Below are 26,649 nucleotides of genomic sequence, written 5' to 3'. Positions count from 1 at the left end.
CATGAAATTGAAGGTAAAAGAAAAAAATTGTGAACCGTGTGGCAAAGGCGATATAGTGGTCCGTTATTAAAACAATATCGCCCTCTGCCATCAATCAATACTAAGCGCACTCCTTTTCCTTTGTGTTAATCGGTCTGAAAAAAGCTCCTCCCACCGCTTGAAATTTTGACCATAAACATCCGCAGATTTTAAAGCACGAAAGCTGGCGCCATCTTGGTTGTTGTAATGAATAAGCCAGTGGAGGGAAAATACAAGTGACTTCACTTTTCGAGGAAAGGGTGAAATTGGTGAGCGCATTCTATTCGAAATTACACCAAAACATAATTAAAGTTAACAACAATGTTGCATGGGGTAGTTTTAGGTGAAATGCACTAAATAATGCGTTCTGTAATAACGGCAACATGGTTAGCAAACTGGGCAGGAGCGAAGGCAGCTTGCTAGCTCATGCAAGCGTCGATAGCATGTCATGTAGCTAACGGCTACATGCTAAGAATCGGCTTCCGCTGTCACGAGATTTGTTTGCATATTTATTGTTCATGACATAAACTCCATGTTGAGGTTAAGTGGTGTTCGTCAACGCAATTTAAATGCAATATGAAATTGCTACTGCCTTATAGTTTGGATTATATGATTCAAGTGAGCTTGCCAGTGTTTTCAAAGCGACTTGAGGATTGCTAGCTAGCTTACCAAGAAGCTTCGCTACAGGCCCATAGACCTGTTGCGCGCTTTTTTTTTATTTATTGCATAACGCGTGCTCGAATATTGTAATTGCTGTAGCGCTGATGTTCTTCACCTCTATGACAATTTTATTTCCGAAGATATGCCTTGACACAGATCACGTCTGCCCAGCTGTGCGTAAAAAATAGTGCTCATTCCAGCTAACGTTAGCTTTGAACAGCTAATTGACTAGAGTTAACCATTTTAGCTGAGAGAAAATAGACAGCAACTTCTGGCTGAACTTAACTCTTTGGCTCAGTCCACGGATTGTTGTGTGCAACTTCTACAAGGCCTGGTCTCGATATGTCTGCATGATCATGGTTAACCAGCGATACAGCTTAAAGGAGATTTTAGATGGTTTGAAAAAGCTCACAGTCAGTGATAAGTCGTCTGTCGCCAGCTAACAGACGCCAGCTTTTGGTTGATTACATTACTAGTGGTGCCTGGGATTGTTTGCCGATGCACTTTGTTTTGATGCGTGCTTGTAAACAAGGCATGTGTCAACAACTTGGGGTGGTCTCTATATTTTTGCTTTTCGCCCGATTGAATCATCACTTCCATGATGCGCGTGCTTCTGTCATCCTTGATTGACAGCGTTGAACGGAGGGTTTTGCGCGGTCAAGGTTTTGAATAGTATGGACAGCGGCGCATGATTGCTATCCACTCCATTTGTGCACAAAACAATGACCAATGACTGTTTTGTTTTGGTGTTTTATTTCAGCCCTCGTAGGCGAAGTTCATCCTGCCGTAGTGAGAGCCACCTGGGGCGATGTTTTACGCCCACTTCGTCCTCAGTAAACGTGGGCCGCTAGCCAAGATTTGGCTGGCGGCTCACTGGGACAAGAAGCTAACCAAAGCCCATGTCTTCGAGTGTAACCTGGAGAGCAGCGTGGAGAGCATCATCTCGCCAAAGGTAAGATCATACCACTGTCTTGATCGCTCTGTCTTCCTGTCAGACGTTATGCAGCATGGGTATAACCAGACATGCAAGATTGGCAGTGTCTTTGCTCTGCCTCGAGCCACAAGGCAAGGGTTGATGTCACATAATGGTTATACTTCTGCACTGTGCTCAATATGTCATTGTGATCTGCTGTATGTAGGAACAACTGACTTGTGGAATGATGCCAAATGTGGATTTTAAAGCCCCTCATCTAACTGCAGTTTTACAAGTGCTGCTGTGATGTTCCTGCGAAATATTAGTGTATCACGGCTGTCAAGCCCCTCCCTGATGTAACTGTATTCTGTTTAATTTCTCTGAAGTATCTGTATGCAAAATGACCCTGGTCAGTGTGATATCTGCTGCCCTGCATTTCCCTTTACCTCTGTGTACTGATTGTGCTTGCGGACTGATTTCAGGTGAAAATGGCCCTACGTACCTCCGGTCACTTGCTGCTGGGAGTGGTCAGGATCTACCACAGAAAAGCCAAATATCTCCTGGCTGATTGTAACGAGGCTTTCATCAAGATCAAAATGGCCTTTCGTCCAGGTACTGTAAAACACTGAAGACAAGCATGCATTCAGAAGTTGGCTTTGACCACAGAGTGATATGTAAACAATATTGCAATTTAGCCATGAATGAAAGACCCAACTTACTTGTTTGTATGTGCTGGTGTTTGAACTGGATGATCTTAAGTAATTTTTGTTTATTATTATTTGATCAAAGTTCCAGTTACACATTGCTTACAACTTGGGCACATATCTCACTTTGGTGCAAAGTGCTCCCTGCCAGAAAACAAACCACTGTTAACGGAACACAAAGCCCATCCCTCATGTGCGCTTTTTTGTTTCTCAGGTGTGGTGGATCTTCCGGAAGACAACAGGGAGGCGGCCTACAACGCCATCACCTTGCCTGAGGAGTTCCATGACTTCGATCAGCCACTACCTGACCTGGAGTGAGTATAGGCCCTACCATTTTCCATTGGAGGCATTTCCTCTCTGTACAATGTCATTTATCATATTGTGTATTTTCTGTTATATCTTCAGACTCTACTTTGAGTCAGTGAGCAGTGGCAAGTGGTATTTACTTGTACTGTGGAATTGCTTGTATCCTCAAACCGTATAGCTCTTCAAATTTTATTTGGGTGGATATCTATGCTGGACTTGATGTTGTCTTTACACACAAATAGTTACTAATGAGTTGTGATGTTGCTTTGCCTTGTGTTCAGTGACATCGACGTGGCCCAGCAGTTCACCCTTAACCAGAGTCGTGTAGAGGAGATCACCATGCGGGAGGAAGTGGGGAACATCACTCTGCTGCAGGAGAACGACTTCGGTAAAGTAGCGTTTCGTATTTGACTTGCATGTTAGTATAATGGATGCTATCTCAAGAGTTTGGCGCTAGAATGTGGGTAAAGCTGCCTCTTGAAGCCTGACACAGATGCGCTGGTGACAGTCAAGCTCTCTTAGCAAGTCTGTCTTCCATGCCCAGAGTTTGCTACGAGGTCAAAAACGTGTCAAATTGCACATCATGACCTTGGTTACACTTGGTGTTGTCAAGCGAAAGGGAGTTTTTCCTCACCCCTGATGCCACCAGGGGCCGGATCTGAGCGCCCAATTTCAGCGTGACTATTTATGACTTATGCTAGACCCAGCCACTATGGACCTTATGCATCTATCTCTTCTTCCTCTGCCTTCCTGCTATCTCTGCCTCTCATCTCTTCCTCTCCTTTTAAATCCGTCTGTTACAATTGTGTTTTTTTCTCATTTGTTAAGCACTTTGAGTTGCATCCCTTGTATGATACAGTGCTATACAAATACTATTATTATTATTATTATTATTATTATTATTAGTATTATTATTATTATTTTTACCCTGGGCGCCCACTGAACATGAATTGGCAAACCAAGTGCTCACTCCTTCTACCTCTCTTACTTGCTCTCTTCCTCTCTTTGGGCCACTAGGTGATTTTGGCATGGATGACCGCGAGATCATGCGTGAGAGTGGCTTCGAAGTGGACATCTCTGCTGCGAACACCAACCTGCTCCTGGAGTCTGAACCCGGCACCTCCACCCTGCCAGACAAGTCCCAGATGGATTACGACGACTTCGGGGACAACAATGACCTGGGCAACAGCGATGGAGGAATCCTGAGTAAGCCACGCTGTTTCAATTTCCCTTTGTACTGAATAACCATTTGCACATGCCCATGCCCATTATAATAAACTTATAACAGATCAGCAAGTAGACAAGTTGCAATAGGACATGGCGAATCACCCTTGCAAAAGACAAGTTTGTTGTTGCTGTGTTATTTCATCTGAAAAAAATAATCAGGGCTCCAGACTAACTTTTTGCACTGGTTGCACTGGTGCGCCTAAACATTTTTTTTAGGTGCACCAGCACAAAATTTAGGTGCACCCAAATGTTTTCACCACCCCATACACACGCACCTCAGCTTTAAAAAATAATAATTAAAAATAATAACAATAGCAATAATAATAGCAACAATAATAGAATTATTATTATTATTATTATTATTCTATTATTGTTGCTATATTTCAAAAGACCTGGAGCCTTTCATGTGCTATAGGCTAGTCTTCCAAATGTGCTCCTTATAAAAGACATGACAGTAGGCTACCTAACTAACACATCTTGGCTGCAAGCAGTTTGGCTGGTAGAAAATACCAAATTAGTAGCCTTTTAGTCAGTAGTGTTTGACTAGTAAGATCAACATACCAGCCTTTTCTGCAATAAGGCTATGCACACGGCACAAGCACAGTTACAATATGAAGATAGATGGATGGATGGATAGATGGATGGATAGATTTTTTTTAACAAACCCTGCTAAAAATGTCATGATTTTTAAAATCATTAGACACAAATAGCCTAGCCTATGTTTACAGTGGAATCTGAGGTGAATTGGGTTTTGTCTATTTCCTCGTTTTTGAGCGCTCTCCCTCTGCATAATGATTGTGGTATCTTAGCAAGCGCTACGAACAGACACGACAGCACTAGTGCGCTCGCTCGCTCACTCGCTCTCTCTCTCTCTCTCTCTCCCTCTCTCTCGTGCTGTCTCGAGGTGCATGAACGATGCCTTGCCGACTGATAGGCAGTATGTAGCCTGCCCTAGTCGCTATCAAAAAACTCTCATAGAAGTCCCGACAGACTAGCGCGTCATCTGTTGTTTGGCCAGCTCTGCACGCGGCTGAAACGGGCAATTATCCGCACCCGTCTGCGTTTTTGTGTGGCAATGTTTAATATCCGCTCAAGCCATTTAGTTTTTCCCCGTGATTGTGACTCTCTCGTGTTTAAAATATCCTCAAGTCATTTTGCTGTTTTTACCGTGATTGTAACTCTCTCGTCCGTTGCAAAACTCGCCTGGTTGAGAACACAAAATTCGCTGGCACATTTGAACTCGGATAGTTGAGCGAAGTCGAACATTCTATTCTGAAACGTCGTGCTGCCTGTGAACGAGGAAGGGGGAGAAAGCTACCGGTTCGTCACGTTTTATCGTGTGATGATGGGCCACTACTGTAGAATGACTATTCATTTTATATCCATTAAAACGGTTGTTTGGAAATTGATTTTGTTCTACTGATGGCTGGTCGCACAGGTGCGCCTAAAAATATTTTTTAGGCGCACCATTGAAAAAAATGGGCGCATATGCGACCAAATTGGTCGCACTCTGGAGCCCTGATAATGGTTATACAGATTGAATTATCTCAAGCTATAATGGAGATTTGAACTAGAATATAATTAGAGATTGGTGAAAATTGACAGGCAAGTGTTGGTTGGCTGTGTTTTTACATTGTTTGAATGAAGAGTTGTTTATCACCCAATTAATTCAATGATTTGTGTTGTGCAGTGTTTTTTTTGTAACTGAGGACCTGGTTCTATCTTTAGCTGGATGTTTTTTTATATATCAGTGGCTTTGGCCACTAATCACTGTTATTACTCCTCTTCCCTCCCAGTGGATAAGCTGCTCAGTAATGAGGACGGTGGCGGCATCTTTGATGAGCCGCCCACAGTCAACGAGCCGGTGCCACTGCCCGCAGGTCCCGATGATGATGACGACTATGACGCCTTCTCCCGTAAGTTTCTTTTTCCTCAGATCATTTTCTCAACCAGCGGCTTGTGGATCGTCCTTCAGTCTCCTCATTTAAATAATGCAGACGGAGTTGCCGATCTTCTACCAATCAGTGGCGAGTTTTATATGGTTGCCGTAATTTCAATATTTCCCCTGGAGCCACACCACAGTTGGAACTCATAACCATCATAGTTATGGCTGCTGTGAAGCTATTGTCTCTGCATGTGGTAATGTTTTCTAAAGCAAACGTGATCACATAAAGAGAAATGCTTTACTGTAGGAATGATAATGATTGGGGGGTTGAGTGGTTTAGCATTTGATATGCATAAAGTAGACAGGAATGTGTAATTTGACATACAAATTGCTGATGGAGCCGCCATCTTTGTTTCCTTAGTGTTTTTTCATGTTTTTTCCTTCTGCTCATTTATTTCATTGCCCGTTGTGCCAGCACAGGGAGACATTTGACAAATTAAAAAAATTTTGAATCTTGATTGACAGCTGCTGGCGGTCCCGACAGCCCGGACTCCGGCCCAGCGGAGCCCCTGCCCACCATGGCGGACCACACGGAGCAGACCACTCTCGTGCACAACGAGGAGGAGGCCTTCGCTCTGGAGCCCATCGACATCACTGGTTAGTGTAGTCATCATGATCAGTACACACTCATTATGGTTAATGGTTCATCAGAGAAGTTATTATAATTTGAAGCAGTCGTCGTGTTTTATTATATGCATTGGAAATCTGCTGTGTGATGCTGAAACTATGTTGACTGTGAAAAGAGGCAGTCATCTCTGCATAAGGTTTTCAGCACCTTGATGCTTCTTGCTTTGTCTTGACGTTGTTTGAAACGCTGTGTTTGGTATTTTTAATAAGGTCCCACCTTTTTAAAGGTTTTGAACTTTTAAAAATGTATTGATGTGACCAAACTTATTTAATGTATTTATTCAATTATTTATGTCTTTTTTTAATGTGAAGCGAATTTTATTACCTGTACTGGCCATGAAATAGCCACAGCTGCATAATTTGCCATAAATGTAAACAAACAAGCAAACAAAGTTGACGTTGTTTGAAGTGCAAAACACTAACAACAGAATTCCCTGAATTCTCATTCACCTGCATACATTTAATCAATTCTGGACAATGGTTAAATTAGCCTTTCGCAAAACCCCTCCCACAAACGGCCGCCAACCAATCCGAGCTCAGCAACGGTAACTAAGGAGTGTAGAACTTGTCGGAGGTCCGTCAAAAACCTGCGATTTTAGGGAGACACCACGGTCCACGGTCCACGGTCCGACACCATCTGAAGATTGATTAGGACCTCGTTTTTTCACTTTCCGGAAGCAAAAACCTCAAGCACGCTGATAACAGGGATGGATTAAGCCATGTGGAGGCTATTAGCTCCAGGTGATCATATTTAAAAGTAGCAGGCTAACTGTGCAATCGTCTTGTTTGCTAATATAGCCCCCTTCCCCCTTGCATTTAGCTGGCAGAAAACGTACCCTAAACAAATAATCAATGCATCGCTCAGACTTAAGGACAATATTATATGATATTATAGAATTGGATTCACGGCATTATGATTCAAATTTCATTGGGAAACTAATAGTTGCGTTGTTTAATATGCGCCAAATGCACAGCCCACGGAGCAGCCCCCACCCTCTCTCCTTCCCGGTTTGTGTCTGTGTATAGGCTATGCGTCGAGTGTGACACTGACAGCAAAAAAAAGTAACACTGAAATGGGACTGCGCTTGTTCCAACCTTGTTATGAAGATATTACTGTAACTGTCAACTAAAACCATTAAAGTGAACAGAAGAGAGACGCCCAGTGTGACTGCCCAGCGCAGTGTGCCCAAAGCCCGTCAAAGGTCTTGGCGGACGGCTGCAATGTTCCAGTTTACACCAAGCACTATCAAAATGTCCTGGTTACAGACATTACATCGCCATCATGAAGTTGTTGTATTTCACAGTTGAATATGGCTTCTAGTAATCAGCGTGTGTAGGCCTATACAAGAAGTGTAGGCTACACACATTTCCTATGAAACGCAGCCAAAACGTGTGCCTGGTTCTAAGTTTTTGACGGACGTAGCAACAATAACTAAGGGGCGTGGCTTTTCCGAAAGGTGAATTTACAACGGATGTACAGGGGTTGGACAATGAAACTGAAACACCTGTCATTTTAGTGTGAGAAGTTTCACGGCTTAAGTGGATCAGCCTGGTGGCCAATCTTCATTAATGTATGAAGTTCAATTAGCAGGGCAAGAGCCCAGTTTTGGTCAAAATATTGCAATTCACACAACATTATGGGTGGCGTATCAGAGTTCAAAAGTCTTACTCAAGCTCCACGGTATCCAGGGAGATGTCGGCATACCACCAAGAAGGATAAACCACGTCCAATAGGCAGGGTGGCTGCGGGTCCTTAAAAAGTCTTAAAAAGTCTTAAATTTCATTTTCGCCAAATAAGGCCTTGAAAAGTCTTATTTTGTCTTAAATTTTCAACCCAAATGTCTTAAATTTGTGGAGCTTAATTTAGGGAGGAATAATTATGTCAGCCATGTGACGGAAATTGGGAGTTGTCATGTAGTGTAATTTAGAATGCATTATTGAATTTTATTTAGTGTAAAGTTTCATTGTGTATAGTTTTGTGTTTTCAAACGGCTACATTAATGTAAATAACCAATTGGTTTTTGTGCTTCATTTGAAGCTGTGTATGATCTTGCGAGTTGGTCCTAATTCCATTTGGAAAATGGTATTGAAAAGTCTTAAAATGTCTTAATTTTGACTTGCTAAAACCTGTAAACGCCGCGAGTTGGTCTTAATTTTATTTGGAAAATGGTATTGAAAAGTCTTAAAATGTCTTAATTTTGACTTGGTCAAACCTGTAGACACCCTGAATAGGACTAACTGGACGCAAGTGGAAGCTGTCTGAAAGGGATGTTCGGGTGCTAACTACATAAAACCACAGCTGCCCAAATCATGGCGCAATTGAATATGTACCTCAACTCTACTGTTTCCACCAGAACTCTGTCAGGAGCTCCACAGGGTCAATGTACATGGCTGGGCTGTTAGAGCCAAAACTGTCTGAAACTAGGTGTTTCAGTGTAATCGTCTAACCCATTCATATCTTGCATTTCCATTGACTCCCTCTGTTTTCTGTCCAATAGTTAAGGAGACCAAGGCCAAGAGGAAGAGGAAGCTGATCGTGGACAGCCTGAAGGAGCTGGACAGCAAGACCATCCGCGCCCAGCTGAGCGACTACTCCGACATCGTCACCACACTGGACCTGGCGCCCCCAACCAAGAAGCTGATGATGTGGAAGGAGACCGGAGGAGTGGAGAAGCTCTTCTCCCTGCCTGCTCAGCCCCTCTGGAACGGAAAACTCCTCAAGGTGAGTGGTGGTGCAGCATCCAAACGTGGTTTTTAGAAGGAGAGAAGTGGAAGCTCGTCTGTCTGCCCCTCTGAAACCACAAGCTCCTCAACGTGAGCAGAGACAACGTTACAAGTGAGGTGGCACACCATGCTAATGCACTGTACCATTTAAGCTGGGGTCATTTCGCAACCTTAACCCATCTCTCTTCCCCACTCACTTTGTTGAAGTGTTGGCGGCCTGCCTGAAACTATAGCTGAACAGTTGCTACCGCAGTTTAGACTCGCTGCCAAGCTGGCAGTTAGTCTTGATGCTTTGTCGTCCCAATGGTTGATTATGCATCTACTAGAAACAAAGTATATTCCACTCCTCCTTAAGCAGGCATTCTTGCTCAACAGGAGTTCCAGAATGTAAAGCAAATTCTGAAATATTACATTTAGGGGATTGGGGTTGTATAATCATTGCAAATCAAGTTGCAATAACATTTGTGACATTTTGAAACATATAGCTTGTGGAATAAATCAAATTGGTAAAGTAAATGCAACCAAGAATGCTATACTTACGGTGTATTGACAGTCTTAGATTTTCCTCTCCGGAATATCAAATGAGGGGAGATTAAAAAGCAATGTTTGGTGATGTAGTTCATGATTTGCGATGAGGTTTGAGGTACCGTGTGAGGCTGAAAGATCTCGGGCATAATAGACCACATTGAATATTTGCAAATGATTAGTGAGACTGTTCTTTATCATTTCAGACGTGTAATTATTTCCGGCTTTATGCTCTGACCGTAATCCCGCAGTAACCCATGACCTTGTGTGTCCCGTCAGATGTTCACGCGCTGCCTGACGCCGCTGGTGCCAGACGAGCTGAGGAAGAGGAGGAAGGGCGGCGAGGCCGACAACCTGGACGAGTTCCTCAAGGAGCTGGAGAGCCAGAACCCAGAGGTGCCCCGCACCGACGAGCTCATGTCACACTGCGGAACAGTCATCGGTGAGACCTGCCTTTCATACCGCCATACCGTCCTCACACCACTTGCTGTGATTTGTAAATGCATACTCTTTGCAGCAAATATTGCCATTGCCATTGACTTAGAGGAAGCAACCAGCCCTTTGGCTGTGGCTGTTAAATGCCTCTGCCTTATCTATTTCCCTTGATGTTGGGACCCCTCGTCATCTTTTACTTTTTTTTAAACGAGTAGAAGAGGGACATTCTGCTTTAATGAGCAATCTAGATTAACCTTGTTGTAAACGTTCCAGAAGTGTTTGTGTTTAATTTTGATATCGATTTGTGTTTGTGTTGCATCCGTCTGCAGATCAGCCGATTATTGAGGAGCCCAGCCTCCTGCAGGCGTCCTCCATCGAGGGCAGCCGGACCACGCTGGACGAGACCCTCATGCCCCCTCCCTCAAGCCGCAGGCTGAAGCGCAAGTCCAACGAGATGGAGGCCTCTCTCCCTGTGAGTTTGCAAGTTTAATAACTGTGGGGTTAGCTTTAGGCTTTTAATCACAGGAAAGGATTTCCTTTGTGACTTTTCATTTGAAAGGGACTGCATGTGGTGACTTGTTGTGACAATTCTGTACCTATATTTTGGGAACGATTGGGACCATCAGTGTTACTTAAATTAAGGTCTTCCCATGCCATTAAGTGGCACATTTGTTAACATGAGGATCGTTTTATTTCTGTGTTTTTATATTATATATTTACATTTTAATTCTACCGGACATTTCCAACCACCCATAAAGGTATAATGGCTGACATGGCACTGAAATTCCACCATCCATCAATCTGTTGTTGTGGTGTTGATATGCCCTCCCCTCTCCTATCTCCATACAGACGGGTACAGTGGACCTGCCCCCAGACCAGACCATGCTGCCGGTGAACCAGTCCGACCTGCCTCAGGTGCCCCTGCCGCTGGAGCAGAGCGCCGAGAGCATGCTGGTGCGCGAGCTCAACATGGAGGAGGAGAAGAACAAGGAGAAGGAGAAGGACGACAGCGAGGAGGAGGAGGTCAGTACTTCTCCTGACGTGCCGTCTCAGCAGATCTCACAAGGACATGGCTGCAGTGAAACACTTATCTGTCCTTGGTGCTCTTAACAAGCGGCACAAGCAAAAACACTTCATTTTTTTATATGCAGAAAAAAAATGGAGCACTACAATGGATAGTTCACAATGTGATACCATGCTATATTCAAAACTGAACAGTGTAGCCAGAGCTTGAGTACATGTTTGGTTTCTAGACCGTGTAAGTTTTAGCAGGAATAATTAATTTCATCTACTTGTATAAGCGCCTTTTATATAGCATGTATACTGCACACTATGGATGTCAACAATTAATCGACTAAAACGTTTATCGATTTAGAACAGATTAATTGCCATTAATCACCAACTTGACTGGCGAGAGACCCCAGGTGAAGAATGGCAATATTTCAATCATCTTTTTATTAAAAAAATATAAATAGAAATTAATTTATCAACTAACAATTGAATTGATCGATAATGATCGATAAAATGATCCGTACTGCACACGGAATAAATGGAACATGATTACAATTTAAAGTGCGAACCCTTCTAAAGCTTACACGTTTCAAAAACTACTTGTAGAGTTGGCAAGTGCTGCATCCACCCTCTACTCCTGCTTGCAGTCAGCTGTCAACTACTGCAGCCACAAACAAGTTGTGACGGAGGAGATGGCACTTTTGTATTCATTCAAAATCATTTACTGACTTGTTTTATTAATCATTAAAACTGTGCACTTTGCAGGAAGAGGAAGGCCAAGACGACGGCCAGGATAAGGAAGAAAGGCGCTGGAACAAGAGGACCCAGCAAATGTTACACGGCCTACAGGTAACCGATAAGTTGCTGGGTTACACCCCACTGCTTCTCCCCTTCCCCTTTTTACAGTATTTACAGCTTGTGTCCACTGCAGTGGCTATTTTAATCAAAATAAAAAATGTTTGATGTGGCTAAGCAAGTACGAGCTGTTTTTTCCCTCCCTCAACATTTTTGATCATACTGAAAATAATAAAAGAGTTCATGGATTTAATGGAAACACATGTGGAAGTAATTGGTGTGTTCACTCAATTAATCTCTCTCTCTCTCTCTCTCTCTCTCTCTCTCTCTCTCTCTCTCTCTCTCTCTCTCTCTCTCTCTCTCTCTCTCTCTCTTCCCCTCTTCAGCGGGTGGTTGCTAAGACCGGCCAGACGTCCATCAGTCTGCTGGATCTGTGTAAGAATAACAACAAGAAGCAGGCAGCTGCCAAATTCTACAGTTTCCTGGTTCTGAAGAAACAGCAGGCTGTGGATTTAACGCAGGCCGAGCCATTCAGCGACATCATCGCCACACCTGGGCCCAGATTCCACATTGTATAGACAGATTTTGTTTCAAAACTTTTTTCTATGTGTATTATTGTTGTTATTATGCTATTGTGTGGATTTTGGGAGGGTTGGGGTTGGTGAGGGTTGGTTGACTTATTGTTTTTACTGTCTGAGAGAGAGTGGGGTAATCATGCCATTGTAAAAGCAGGCGAGAGGGAGCAAAGGCGTGAAGGCAACCATGCATGTTTTATATCCAGCTACTGTGGTCCAAACCTGTCTGCCACTGGGACTAGACTGTAGTATTACATTAATTTGCTAACCCGATAATTTTGGTACAGTTACCTTAGTCAACCATGTTTAAGGCGTTTTACTTTTTCTTGTAATCGTTTTGGGAGGGGAGGGCTGAGCTGGGCTGGGCTGTGGGTGTTACTGCCTCTGAAATCTCCAAGCACTAGTACCATTTCCTTCTTTTATCATTTGATGTACAGTCTTATCAAGTCCCATTAAATAGTTTTCACTTCTTTTTCTCAATTTTAACTACTGTGAAGTTCACATTGCTTTTAGACTATGTAGTATTTTGTCCTGCACCATTGGAGGATGGATTCTGGATTTGTTTCATACGAGTCATGGTGACATCAGAAAGTGGATTGCCAGATCCGAACTGTGGATTGCCAGATCACAAGCCTTTTTGTTCTTTTATTTCCTGCCTGTTTGGTTTTCAGTTTTGTCCAATAACATTTTGTAAACCTACTGTTAGTCTTTGTATTATCTTTTAAATCTTCTTTCATAATTGCTAAAATTATTTTATGAGAGAAGTTTATTTTCTTGAGGAATATTTGTAAAAAATGCTGAACTTATTGTTTGTAGTCTTTCACAATAAAACCTAGAAGAAATGTATCTGTTTGGCTATGTGTTCATTAGGTTCACGACTGTGTTCATTTTCATCCTCAGCCTCATTTTCAAGTGCAGTCACAGTAGCTATTCACTTTCACATATACACCACATTTTACCAAAGCCAAATATTTCTAACTTTCTGTGAACCTTGTATACAATCCATCAAACCATCTTATTGATTACAGCCTATCCATTACTCCAGAGGTATAAGCCTAGAAATAGGAAGATCTTGTTTCATCAACTACAGCACATGGCAGCCTGGGGGTCAGGGCTTGGTCTGTGAATCATCTCTGACTTGTAGGCATGGCACACTTCATTAAAATGTTTTGAGATCGAGAGCAGCATATCATGGGTCAATTGATGGGGGGAACCTATTTCTCAGAATCGGTGAAAGCCACGAGATCAGAAAGTTGGTGCACCGAACACAGGAAGTCAGCGCTTCACACACTTCCTCCTCCTTTCTCGTGGAAACATGGCTGCGCGTAAAGAATCAACGACTGCAGCAGCGGTAGTATCCGCCGGTACTTTGGATTCTCCTGTGAAGTCGATCCAAATCGAGGGGCTGGTAAGTATTCTTATGTTTCGTTGTTTATGTGGCTCGCGTGAACCAAACTGGGACTCCAGATATGTCCCAGGCTAAACGATTTAGCCCCCCGATGCTAGCAAACCATGCTACGATGCTGGAAACCAAAATTTAGAGCTAACCACCTCAAGAAACCAAACGCACAACGCAACCTTGGATTTGTGTCTCCACTCGCTTTTGTTGTCAAGTTGTAGTAGTCTTAATGATTTTGAAATATATGTGGACACTGGTCTACAGTGTCACTAAGTGCCACCATGGATAACAGAGGGTAGCACCGGCTAACTGCATACAGCGGATAGGATGTGACATGCTTGGTACTTAGTGTTGAGGGGGATTGTTCACTGAACGGACTGTTATTTTTATTATCTGATGATGCGCTGATGAACGATGAGAGTCAGTGGAGATCATACCTCCCCAATGCCAGAGATGTAGTTCTTATCCATTAGAGTGTTTACCTACTGTAGGTCCTTCTTCGGACAGATAGTCAGAACTCAACAGACAACAGAAGTACGCCTTGTATGATGGGGACAGCTCCTTGTTCGAGCAAGGGAAGCTGCGTAGTATGGCCTGGAAGGGGTTCAAAAGATAATTGGTTTTTGCAATGGTGTTTGGAATAGTTATATGGGGATGGGGCAAAAATGTGAAGTCATTGCCATGTCATGGGATTCAAGTAGAAAATGACCATTAAACGCAGTGACACGCAATTCATTCTCATTTTATACAACATTGGTCCCGTTTTTCTTATTCTGAGTGGTTGAAACAAATGGTTTACTATCACTCACTTTTTGGGGCTTGGTGCACTCCCAGTAAATGCCAGCAGAGGGCAATGTCGTTATATGGAGGACTCGCATATCAAACAGACCATCCTGTGTTTCACAGCAGTTATACGAAAAAATGTAAAAATCTGCATTCATGTTCAAGCTGTTCACTGATCACTGTTCAAAGTTAGTGTTACATCTGAAATAAATATCAGCATTTTTTTGTTTACCTGAAAGCTATTGCATTTGTACTTGATAAAACACACCTCAAGGAATGAATATACTGACAGTGAGATAGATATTTTTGTCTGTTGACCTCGAGAATCTAAGATTTATTTATTTTTTAACAAAATCAACTGGATAAACAAATGCAAATATTTTTACGAGCATAACTTAACTCATTGAAGCCCCCAGCATTTGGAGGCAGAAGTCCTCTGAGGAAGACCTGATTTGTAAATAATTCACCTGTCTTTATTGAATGATGTTGCCAGCGCGTTGCATCAGTCAGCTGTTAAGAGGAGCTTAAAAGATGCCCCCGCCAACACAGTTCACACACGTTTGTAAGGAAAGAAAGCAGCCATGGCTCGCAAAATTAAGTTGAGGGAGGAAAAAATCCTTTGAAGCCATAAACAAGGCCTGGTTTTTGAAAAGCTCAGCATCATATGCAACCCTACACCGGTTGCTTCTCTTCTGTGCCGAGGGAGCATGCTGTATGAGAGAGAGAGAGAGGGAGCATGCAACATGTTGAAAGAAGCGGGGAGAGATTGATGGAGCAAGGGAAGAGGGCAGAAGGCTCAGGATAAAAGCAACATCAATGTGCCCCAGAGCTAAGGGAAGTGGGAGAGTGGAGCAGCGTGCGTGCGTGCGTGCGTGCGAGAGAGACTGCTTAATGCCGGGAGGAGTGTATGTAACCCATTCACATAGTTCACAGTTCCTCACTCACCGCCCGCTGCCGGCTCCCGGGCAGGGAGGGAGAGGGAAAGTGCTTGATGTACCGTATTTATGTTGAGGTTGTTGTGAGCGTGTGTCTGCAAGTTGGCTTTTCGGAACTGGTGTTTCAGTAGTTTGGAGTGGTTGAATTACCACCTGGGGATTGGGGATATCCTTGGTTTTGAGGTTTTCACGTCAGTGAGATCAAAGTTGGTGTATGTGTGTGTGTGTGTGCGCGCGCGCTTCCTGGTGTTTTAATGTGCTGTGCAGATCTGTCAGAGATGTGAGGTGTTTATTTTTTCTTACCCACTGGCGCTCTGTCACATCACTCAGATACCATTATTGTGTCAATCTGATAACATTTCAATAACGAGAGAGTAGTGTAGTACCACTGTACTTTGTAGAAATTGTTGAATTCTGAAAATGAAGGAAGGCTTTGACTGGTAGTGAATTGTCATTATTAGTAATCTTCGAATTGCAACATGGTTTAATTAAAGCTTGCACGGCTCACATTTGTGTGGGTGACAGACTCAGGAGAGATGGAAATTGGGCCGGCTTTCAGGCTTGAGCGGCCAAACCCAAGGCAGAAGGCAGGTGTTGGGCAGCAGAGCTGGCACGGGCTCCTTGGCACTGTTAGTTCTGTTTCAACCATGGAAACTCCTGGGCTATTCTTCACCCCTTCAGTAGGTGGTGCTTGTGTCCATTATTGGGGCAGCTCTGAAAAAGACAGTTGTAATATACCCCATGATGCACATTTTCACAGGAAATCATTTAACACCTCAAACTAGGGCTGCACAATTAATCAAAAATAATCGAAAATCGTGATGAATAGTGAAATCGAAGTCGAAATTTTAATCGTGATTTAATCGTGGCAATAGTGACCTACTTTTGAGAGCGTTCTTGAAGCCAGAACATACTGACAGGTTGGTGTTTCTGGCCAGAAATCTGTCCACCAAAGTTTCATGCTATTGCCTTTACATATTTATGACAATTCATTTTATTTTGCTCACCCCGTACATAGTTCATCCTTGGTTATGTTTCATCTCATTATAATTTTCAAAAAAATCAGCAAAAAGTCAATAATCGTGATTAATAATCGTGATTACGATTTTGACCAAAATAATCGTGATAATGTTTTTTTTCCATAATCGTGCAGCCCTACCTCAAACACATGATTATTTGGAAGAAGACGTTAGCTTACTAATCTACCCAAACATCAACCATGGACCATTTTGAAAATAGAAGTGCAGCAACCGGCTCATGCAGGTGGAAACTCCAGATAAATAAAATCAATAGTCACAGGCTGCCATATTTCTTCAAATTAATCCACAAATCGATGCTGGTGAAAGACAGCCATCAATTATGCTCACCACTTGGACACTCAATCTTGTCTTCATTCTGGGTCCGATAAATATCCTCTTTTATTATGGCAGACATTTGGTGAGGGTACCAAGCCAACGACTCCCCTTTAAACCCTCCATCTTCTCAAATGGCCATCAGAGCTTCTCCTGGTGGAACACGCACCTATTAATTCATTACCGCCCGAGCAGAAGAGTCAAGCCAACACGCCCCCCATCATCCCCTCCCCTCCACCCCAGCTTTCAATGCTGCCAATCAATAGTTGTAAATGAGGGGCATTCAGGCCCACTCCGCATGGCTGAAAATGATTGCTTGGTCAGAGATGAAGAAGCCCAATCTTCTCCACCAATCACCCCACCTTAGCAGGAGGTCATCTGATGGATCACATCAGCACTTATATCATTTGGCTGGTTGAAGGGGGGGTGGGTGGCTTGGAGGAAGCCTTGACACTTTGGCGGTGGGTCACACCAGATGACGTTAATGCTAACTATTGTGTCAGAGAGAACCACAGGAGCCAGTTGGGTGGAGAGACCAGCACATGGATGTCTCTGGTCATCATCTGTCTTCGTGTTTAGGGAAATATCTGTCAGCTCCTGTCTAGCTACCCCTCCCATAGTCGATCTTCCCACAGCGGCTGCTTGAGAAAGAAGGATGGCAGTGTTATAATAAGCTTCGACATAGATAGGTGTTACCTTAGCAGTCTGCTTGGCCCCGCTGGTATCGACGAGAGGAGAGGGAGGGACGGACAGACAGACTGACACAGACTGACAGACAGACTATGGCCACACCAGCCCAGCCTTCCTCACACACACACACACACGCACACACGCACACACACACACACACACACACACACACGCATACTCCCTGGCCCCCTCCTGCTTTTTCCTCTTTGATATTTTTCCAGGCCAAGGAAGCAGGTGCATAGCCTGCATAGTGAATGATTGAAGGTACCTGGGTGGGGGTTGGGGGGAGAAATCCTGCAGTACCAAGCCTTGCCCTGAAGATGAAAGATTGACAGGGAAACTTTGCATCGACAAGATGTGTGCACGCTTGCATGCGGACGCACACACACACACACAGACACACACAGGAAGACAATCTTAAAGGATAGTCCTTGAAAAATGCCTTTCATCCATTGACTGCTGTGCTCAGTATTCCTGACCTGTCCTTGTGGCCACGGCAAACGCTCAGGTGGAGGCGGTGGCAACGTGAGAAACCTTCACACACGTGCCTCTGATGTCCTGCTTAACACTGACGTAGGGAGCGCACGGACACGATCTGCACATGAACATTTTATTCTGAACCTGGAAAAGCTCATAATCGTACATTGCATTTATATATATATATATATATATATATATATATATATATATATATATATATATATATATATATATATATATATAGGGGGTTTTCAACTTTATTTAGACAGGACAGGAAGCAAGTGGGAGAGCGAGACGAGGGAGGATCGGGAAATGAACTCGGGTCGAGAATCAAACCTGGCTCACCTAGGGCTGGGTTCAAAAGATCGATCTGCGATCCAATATCGATTCACGTTCGAAAAGTGCAATATCGATTCACAACTTTGTGGATCGATCTTTTGCAGATGATTATAGGCGCTATTCCTCAACCACATCCTGTAGCTCTCATCCACATTAATGGAGGCTATATGACCACTATTTCATGTTTGTGTGGGCATCAAAGGCTGAGATAGTTAGGTTTTTATAACTGGTCTTAGGATTCTTAGCATAAATGGGTTAAAGTGACAACCCAGCAATACAGAAGATCGATATCGAATCGGATTGTGGATCGAATCGGATTGTGACCTTCTGGATCCGAATCGAATCGATCCATGAAATTTGGATCGATTCCCCGCCCTAGGCTCACCCAATCCAGTGCCCAGCCGATTAAGCCACGGCTGTGCCGCACATTATTGATGTTTCAGGACCTTTTTTTCGTAACTCTATTTAGAGCAAGCATTTCTGTAGTCAATTGTGAACAAAGGACCCAAAGGCAGAAATGTTCACCCCTCGAAATTCCAAGTAATAAAGCTATTAGTTTTGTTTTAACCTTGTTTTTTTAAGGAGCATCAAACCTGTCAAGAGACAAAAGATGGAAATTAGCCTCATGGCTATAATCTTGTGTATTTAGCATTTTTTTTAAACGCTGGTAATATATGCTGTCCCTTTTTATATAAATAAACTTGTAAACTTGTATTCATCCGGCCGTTGATGCGGTTCTCTTTTGATAGTAGTTGCCAGTGGGTTTGTTCTTGGGTAGTAGGTGCTTTCAGTCAGTTCTTTGTACACACAATGTGGTCACAAGGACAAGTTTCTTCTCTGATCGTCAGTGTTTGTCCTGGTGGTAGGAAGGTGTAGATGGGGAAAATCCTTGCTGTTACACCTTGACCTTAGTGCATTAGTTTTTCATGCTGCCACCCGCCAGCAATCTTGGCATGGTGCTGTAGTTATTGTGCCCCCTGACACCCTTGGGCAGGGCTTACAAGTGCCCCCTGTTAACAACGGGCCTCTGCTGGTGTGAAAGTCTCTGTTCTCTGGAGCTGCTGTGGCGCAACGGACTAAGGCTCCTGTCCCTAAATGGACTTGCATACTCATGGGGAACCAGGTTCGAGTCCGACTTGGGCTATATCATTTCATTAAATTAACTTTTTTTCACCACCAGCCAAAATGGCTAGTACATGTTAGTCTTTCTAGCCAAACATACTGGGTCAAACTGGCTAGTAAGTTGGTCTTTTCTACCAGACAAATTGAAATTTCCCCAGTATTTGGCCGGTTGGCTGGTGTTAGTTTGGAGGCCTGCTCTTAATCTTCTCTGTCAGAGAGTAAAGGCACAAATCCTGAAAATATACAGTATGTATAAAAAAAACTTTTGGGGGCATGATGGTCTTATTGTGGTGATGTATATTTCTAGCCTCATTCATTGTTTCTCTATGTGACTGCCATACATGCATCTCCCCCTCTCTCATATGTTCCCTTCACATGAGCTTGAGGCACATCTGCAATGTGTATTAAGCACATGCCAAGCTTTACAGATGGTTGATTGTGTTTTCAGTGTGAGTGTGTGCATGTGTATGTAGAGAATCATACAGTATGATGTATAGATATGTTTTGGGTGATTTCAGGATTAGCCACTGTAGTTTTTGCTGGAAGGCAGAAGATTGTGCTAGAAAATGTGCATCAGCGAGGCGGTTGAATGTGCATAAGCAAGGATTTTCAATATGGTAACCAAGATAAAACGTATCACCGTGGTTTAAGCTTAATGTCTGCTAGTGCATGACTTAACATTGAATTTCATTCATTCTCCTAGTTGCCTAAAGGCTAATTCACAGTAGGCATGAGTACCATCTAGAACCATTAATGACGTCATCGAAAGCGTCAGTATTTTCGAAAATGTGCCCTAGATGATGCAGGGTTCCTTCTGTGGTCCAGTAGCTGTAGTGGTATGGATTGTCACTGCCGCACGATCCGATTCTATCACGATTCAGGAGGTTTCGATTCGATTCAATTCTATGCAATCCGATCCGATGCCCCGCATTGGATTGCTTCGCCGAATCGATCATTGTTGACACCACTAATATCCAGGCTACTCTTCTCTAGGCTAGGCAACTCTAGTCATCTCCTGCTCTTTCTGCCTTCTTCCTGGGCGCCGCTGGTCGACGTGCGCCGAGTCAGAAAAAATGACTGTGCCACACCGCGCTTTTTGATTCGCATCATAAAATTCCTGGTAAAACCTTGCGTCATGTGGATTCCGCAAGAATCGTCTATCGTCTCTGACATTTAGCTCCACAGAAGAGGCTTGTTGTCCCTGTCTTCGTAGTCGCACAAGTTGGATTTGTGTGTGTGTGTGTGTTCATGAACTTCATGCAGTTTTGAATGGGTTGGGACGTGGTGATTTTGCTGGGCCTGGTGCTTTAAGAGGGGCTGCCGCATCTATCCCCTGTTGTCAGGAAACATAATGAGGCACTTAAGGATCATTTTGGCTCCATTAACCCCAGGGCGTAGCTACCACCGACCCGGCATGGCCTAATCGCCATCCAGCCGCACCGCAGATGCTAACGCAGCCTTAGAGTCTATGGTTGCCATGGAGCTCGGGCCGTTTCGGTTTGGCGGGTGTCATAGTGAGGGATAGAGGTGACCATCCTGCTTCCTCCACTCCACTTGTGTTTCTCCACAAAAAAAAAAACCCAGCATTCTGCTACAAATTGGTATGTACGGGCAGTCAGTCGGTACTTATCTGGGTCTCGTCGCTCTCATTTCCGCTGGTCTCTCAAGTCCATCGCTACTTCGTCACTGTCTGCCAGTCCAGTCTGCCACCCCACCCCCACACAACACCCCTCATTACCCAGTCCTTACTCTCTTCTTTTTTTTCTCTCAGATGTTTTTTACAAGTATCTGGGAAAAAAACAGATATTTTTTTATCCGTTGATAATATTTGTTACATGTCAACACTTATCAGCGTGGAACCCCTCATCACGTCATTGACAACATAGCAGGCAAACTTTTCTCCATTTTCCAAAACTTGCAGACTCATTGTTTTAAGTTGTTTACACATACGTGTTGTCTGTTTTCAGGTGTGGGGTTTTTTTGTTTAAAGAAATCTCCTCTTTAAAGGGACACTGTGCAGGAAATGGTAAAAAAAATACTGCAACTATGCTGCTCATTGAAACTGTGTTGCCTATTGCCAAATTTGACATTTCCATGATAGTTTACTAAGTAATAAACTAGTATTTTCAAGTATGGCACAAGTACAGTCATTTCTGCAGATAAAAATGGCTATTTCTGGAAATTCAAAATGGCGGACCATGGAGAAGATCCCCCTTTTCATGTATGAAAAGTGCAATTTTTACAGTCATAATGAATAAGCCTACTTAGAATTTCATGGTGGTGGTAAATATTCATGAAAAAGGTAACATTAGTAAATGGGTAGCATGAATTCTAGATGTAAACAAGTAAAAATCTCACATAGTCTCCCTTTAAAAGTCTGGTTTTAAAAACAACAAGCTGAACAGTTTTAGGGTTAGAAATTTAGTGTAAACTTAAAGTGTTAAAGGCCCAAAATGAATAAAAAAAATCAATGCCCTCTCGCTCGCGCTCTCTCTCTCTCTCTCTCTCTCTCTCTCTCTCTCTCTCTCTCTCTCTCTCTCTCTCTCTCTCTCTCTCTCTCTCTCTCTGTTGTTGTTGTTTTGTTTCTCCTTTAAAATTATGCAACCCCTTCTCTCCTTCTCTTCTCTCCTTCTCTTCTCTCCTCTTCTCTGTGTTGTGTTGTGTGTCTGGCAGGTGGTGCTGAAGATCATCAAGCACTACCAGGAGGAGGGCCAGGGCAGCGAGGTGGTGCAGGGCGTCCTGCTGGGGCTGGTGGTGGAGGACCGGCTGGAGATCACCAACTGCTTCCCCTTCCCACAGCACACCGAGGACGATGCCGACTTTGATGAAGGTACCACTAGCTTTATTTCTTTAAAGAACATTATTCAAAATTCTTTATTAAAGTTTTCATTTATTAGGGCTTTTAGTTCTTAATTTTTGCATTTAATAAGGTTTTACGCTTTTGAACCCTATAAATATTTATGTATTTGATTGTTGGTTTTAGACATGTGATGGGAAATTTCACATGTCTTTGCTATGAAATACCCACAGCTGCTGTATTTTAAACAAACAAACAAACAAATATTGATGAAGGTACTACCAGCCCCTTGCACCTTATCACTGTTTAATGAATGCAGAGAAGGAGGCTGATGTGGGGGGTCAAGGCCAGGCTTTTGGTTTTGGCAGGAACACACAGCAGCCTTACAGTTATGTGTAGGCGGCATGTGTTTTTTTCTCTGTATATTGTTCATGGTGATTCCATGGATAATACCAACAAGCCTCAAAGCTCCATTAGCATAAAAACATTAGCTTTGTCACTGTAACTCAATTGTATATGCATGTCTGCTGGAGCACAGATTATTTTTTAACATATAATGCAACTATATTACCAGCTTAGGGGAAAGTGGTAATGGCCAATAAGATCATGTTATTACAGCTTGATTTGAAGGCAGGCCCTTTTTTTAAAGAAAAGGGCAGGAAAGGGGCTGCGTAAAATGATGTGCGGCTTTTACGTCTCAAAAATTTTAATATGGATTGCGTCGAGTACGTATGCAGAGTAAGTATGAAAAGAGTGCTCGCAAAGAACAAAGAAGACTACCTCCGAAGGTAGTTTTAGCCAAATATTTTGCCCTTTCTATTTAAGAATTAATGCAGATGCATGCCCCTTTTTGCAGGGTAATTAAAACATTTGTCCACATCGATGTGGATTTGGGAAGGAGGGGGATGACTAAAAGTTCAATGGGGAGCGATGTATTCAGGCAGTTGGTTGCTCAAATCCACTTTATCCTTTTTAATCTTAACTTTCATCCAAGTAATTAGCCTTCATTAAAGAGTTTGCCATTTGGTATACATCGCCAACTTTGCAGTTCTTAATATCACTTTGAAGTCATACACATACTTGGCCAGTCATCATCATCATCATCATCATCATCATCATCAAAGATCTTGTGTGATTCTCATCATCAAGTCTTCCAGTCTGTTACTTCAGTCAGGATTAAGACAAAAGGTTGTGTTCGAAAAAATGTGTGCTCCAAAGAACACCTTGTTCTACACTTTGTAAATTGTGGGAGTTTCTCAAGTGGTAGAGTTTAAAAGTATTTAGTAGGTCAGCTCTCTCATCTTGCAGTATTTTGACACAGGACTCTTCATTAAAATACTTGACTTGGCTCCATTGTTTTTACCATTGCCATTACATCCTCTAACATGTCTGTTCATAGACCTCTCTATCCGGCCCACACTCTATCTTGTTTCTGCCTAATCACATGACTTCAAATAAGTCTAATCCAAATAAATCAATCAATGCAATGCACTACCAATGCAATGTCAATCAATACTCTTTCTACTGAAGGGGCAGCTCACAGGCTGAACAATGCCTTTGCTGCTGAATATCAGTGACGTTGGCGTGTTATCCTTGACATAATTTCTGCCTCTGGCCTTTAGGTCAGATTGGATTATTCTTGTTGTCAACTCCTATTTCCATTTCCAAATTGCATGACCTTGAAATGATTTTTTTGAACCGCCTGCACTTCCTGCCTTTTGAAGTTGCTGATATATGCTGCCAAACAGTCCTAATCGCTCACTGATAAAATCTACTTCCGCCGTGATACAAATCTGATGATTATCAGAGATGAATTTCAAAATTGAAAGTCAGGATCCGAACAAGCAAATATGCATGCGTATATGGTTTTACAATAATGCTGGTGACTCATTTCGGGTGAACAAATGTGGAAATGTCTTTTCCGTCAGATGTTTTTCTGTTTTTCCCTTCCAGAAATTAATGGTGGATGAGGCAGTGGTTTTGTTACACTCTCATTACAACCAAGTCATCATGTGCTCTGTTGTTCTTGCTTCCTTCAAAGTGATCAGGGCTCCCAGTTAGAGCAAAACAAACATTAGGGAGGGTGGAGAGGCTACAAAATAATCACAAACACAAACCACTGACACCCACAGGCACACACACATGCATACCCACAAACTGACAGACACAACGCACACACAGGACACAAAAAAATGGAGCAATTTAGTTGGATGCATCAGCCAAGGCTTCAAAGGTGGTGATGCAAATCTGCAAATAAATATGTACACATAAGCTGTTTTTTTTCACCCAGTGATGAGTTTCATTCGCCTGTCTCGTCTGTTGTGCGTGGATGCGAAATGGCATACACACCCCATCTCCCACCCCCAAAAATAGCCCTGACACGGTGCCGGAAAAGTGCATGCCATGGTCTCTCTGTAATGGAATGCCTGGCAGCAGCTCGTGAGCGAGTCATGGGGAGTGGGTGGGCTCATATCATGGGATGTGGCTGGCTGAGGTTCCGAGGGATTGGGATCCGGGTGTAGGCGGGGGCGGAGGATGGGGGCGGTCGGTCGGTCTCACAGTCTTCTGGGCCGCCTCTTTTGAAATGGCAATGCTGATTTGCTGGTGGTCTTCTGTCAAAGAGGTCAGACCCTGCCCCCCTGACTCTCTCTCTCTCTTGCACTCCCTCCAGCAAGAGCAGAAGCCGTTGTTAGAGGCTGCTTGTTAGTGCTCAGCTGCTCGACGGCCCAGAGACTAGTGACTCTCGAGCTTTCACTAATGAGCTGAAAACCTTTTTTTCCCCCTATTTTTTTTCTTCGAAAATAAAGGAAAAGGGAAAAGCGAGCTAAAGTGCAAGCCGATGACGTGCCTGAAAGGATGCTAGCTAGTTCAACCGCTCTCATCTGCCTTGTAGTTATCTATATGCCATCAAGGATTTGATGGCCAAGGCTGGCTTCCCTTTACCGCTCCAATTGCACACAGAGAGGATGGAGCCTGACACTTGCCCTCCAATGAAGGTTGAGAGAGCCTCGTTTGACCGACCATAACAAGAGGGAAGAAGCAAGAGAAAAAAAAATGCCTCCAGATACAGCAGCTGGTTGACCCACAGTTTGACCCCCTGACCCCTACAGCCCCTGACTTGTTTGTTAATGTGTATCGCTGTTGAGCCGATGCTTGTTAGACGTGCCCCTTCCTTGCTGTGTTTACTTTACCTCCACACTTCTTTGCTTTAACCGGCTTCGTTTTTTTTTTAAACTTTTGTGCTGGCCTTTTTTTTTGCGCCATCCCCTCTCCTTTCGTTCTTCCCTGCCGTGTTGGCAGCAGCATCCTTTCACTGCACACATTCCCGCTTGATTAGAGATCGGAGTGAAACGAGGCCAGTTGGGGCAAAAACGGCGTGTCCATTCTACATTTGAAATTTGTTCTGTCCATCCTGATGGAGTTGGGAAGAGTTTGCTTTTCTCACTTGAGGTGATTGAACAGGTTGATCTTGGCTTGATAGGAAGAGTTGATGTTGTTGATTTTTGTTGTGCCCCAAAATGGATTTCAGTGGACTGAAGGATGGAGTGGACTGGAAGCACCTTATACAAAAGCGAGTCGGTAAGTCCTTCGGCCATTTACAGGGCAAGTCCTGTTAGCCGGAGATATCACAGGGGCTAGTCGTGCCAGGAATTGTTAAAGCTGAGCGATGAGCACGATTGGTCGATTTTGCTCAGGAAAGTATGAGCAGCACATGGCCTCGGCAGGGCCATAACCTGTTGAGAATATAGAGTGTCCAACTGCCTCATAAACTGAGCATGAATGTAGGGTTTTTTTTTAGGAAGGGAGGGGAATGTAAATTCATTCGACTTCAGGCTCCTTCTTGCCTGTCACAGGTGTTAGGAGTTTGAAGCTCTCAGGTGAGTCTCCCCCACCTCCTCCCTTCCCTCCCTCATCCCCACCCTCGTCATCGACTCAGCAGGGCCCGTTCCTGCTGCCGCGGTGGCTGCCAACCACAGTGCGGTGCTTAAAGATTAGGCCACATTGTGCCTCTCCGATAAGCTTATCTGTGCCGCAGCCCTACTTCGGCAGTGAATCGGGCATATGCCTTCGATTTCTAACACCTCTTTATGGGGGTTATTAAAATGCACCAGCCTCCTCCATCTCCTTGACTTGGGAGAATCAAGGCTTCAGCACAGGATTTATGCCCAAGTATTTTTTTCCCTCTCCCCTCAAAGAATCTTTAGGCAAGAAGGATTGCAACGGCAAAGCTGTAGCAATTTGGGTCATGCAAAGAGGTAAACAAGGACTTTTTCTGCCCTTTTTATT

The 26,649-nt window shown here is 43.5% G+C and overlaps 2 protein-coding genes across 2 annotated transcripts in view; both read left to right on the top strand.

Moving 5' to 3' along the window:
* Positions 1-197: 197 nt before the first annotated feature.
* LOC134449188 (double-strand-break repair protein rad21 homolog A-like) lies at positions 198-13,311 on the top strand. Its single transcript, XM_063199009.1, has 14 exons — positions 198-287; positions 1,439-1,630; positions 2,074-2,203; positions 2,510-2,609; positions 2,883-2,989; positions 3,619-3,807; positions 5,625-5,744; positions 6,239-6,370; positions 8,899-9,122; positions 9,929-10,091; positions 10,414-10,556; positions 10,934-11,107; positions 11,861-11,944; positions 12,277-13,311. Exons 2-14 carry the CDS (start codon positions 1,487-1,489, stop codon positions 12,466-12,468), a joined length of 1,902 nt encoding a protein of 633 aa, XP_063055079.1. The 5' UTR covers positions 198-287; positions 1,439-1,486; the 3' UTR covers positions 12,469-13,311.
* A 416-nt stretch (positions 13,312-13,727) lies between these two features.
* Positions 13,728-26,649, top strand: part of LOC134448430 (eukaryotic translation initiation factor 3 subunit H) — a 50,503-nt gene continuing 37,581 nt past the window's right edge. The window contains exons 1-2 of the mRNA XM_063198106.1: positions 13,728-13,873; positions 22,239-22,395. Of these exons, the coding sequence (XP_063054176.1) occupies positions 13,781-13,873; positions 22,239-22,395 (250 nt within the window). The 5' untranslated portion in view covers positions 13,728-13,780. The remainder of the gene's footprint in view (positions 13,874-22,238; positions 22,396-26,649) is intronic.

The sequence above is a fragment of the Engraulis encrasicolus genome, chromosome 5 (genome assembly GCF_034702125.1).
Source record: "Engraulis encrasicolus isolate BLACKSEA-1 chromosome 5, IST_EnEncr_1.0, whole genome shotgun sequence".
Lineage (NCBI taxonomy): Eukaryota > Metazoa > Chordata > Actinopteri > Clupeiformes > Engraulidae > Engraulis > Engraulis encrasicolus.
Note: the sequence above shows the minus strand (reverse complement) of the source record. Positions and strands in the feature narration are given on the sequence as shown.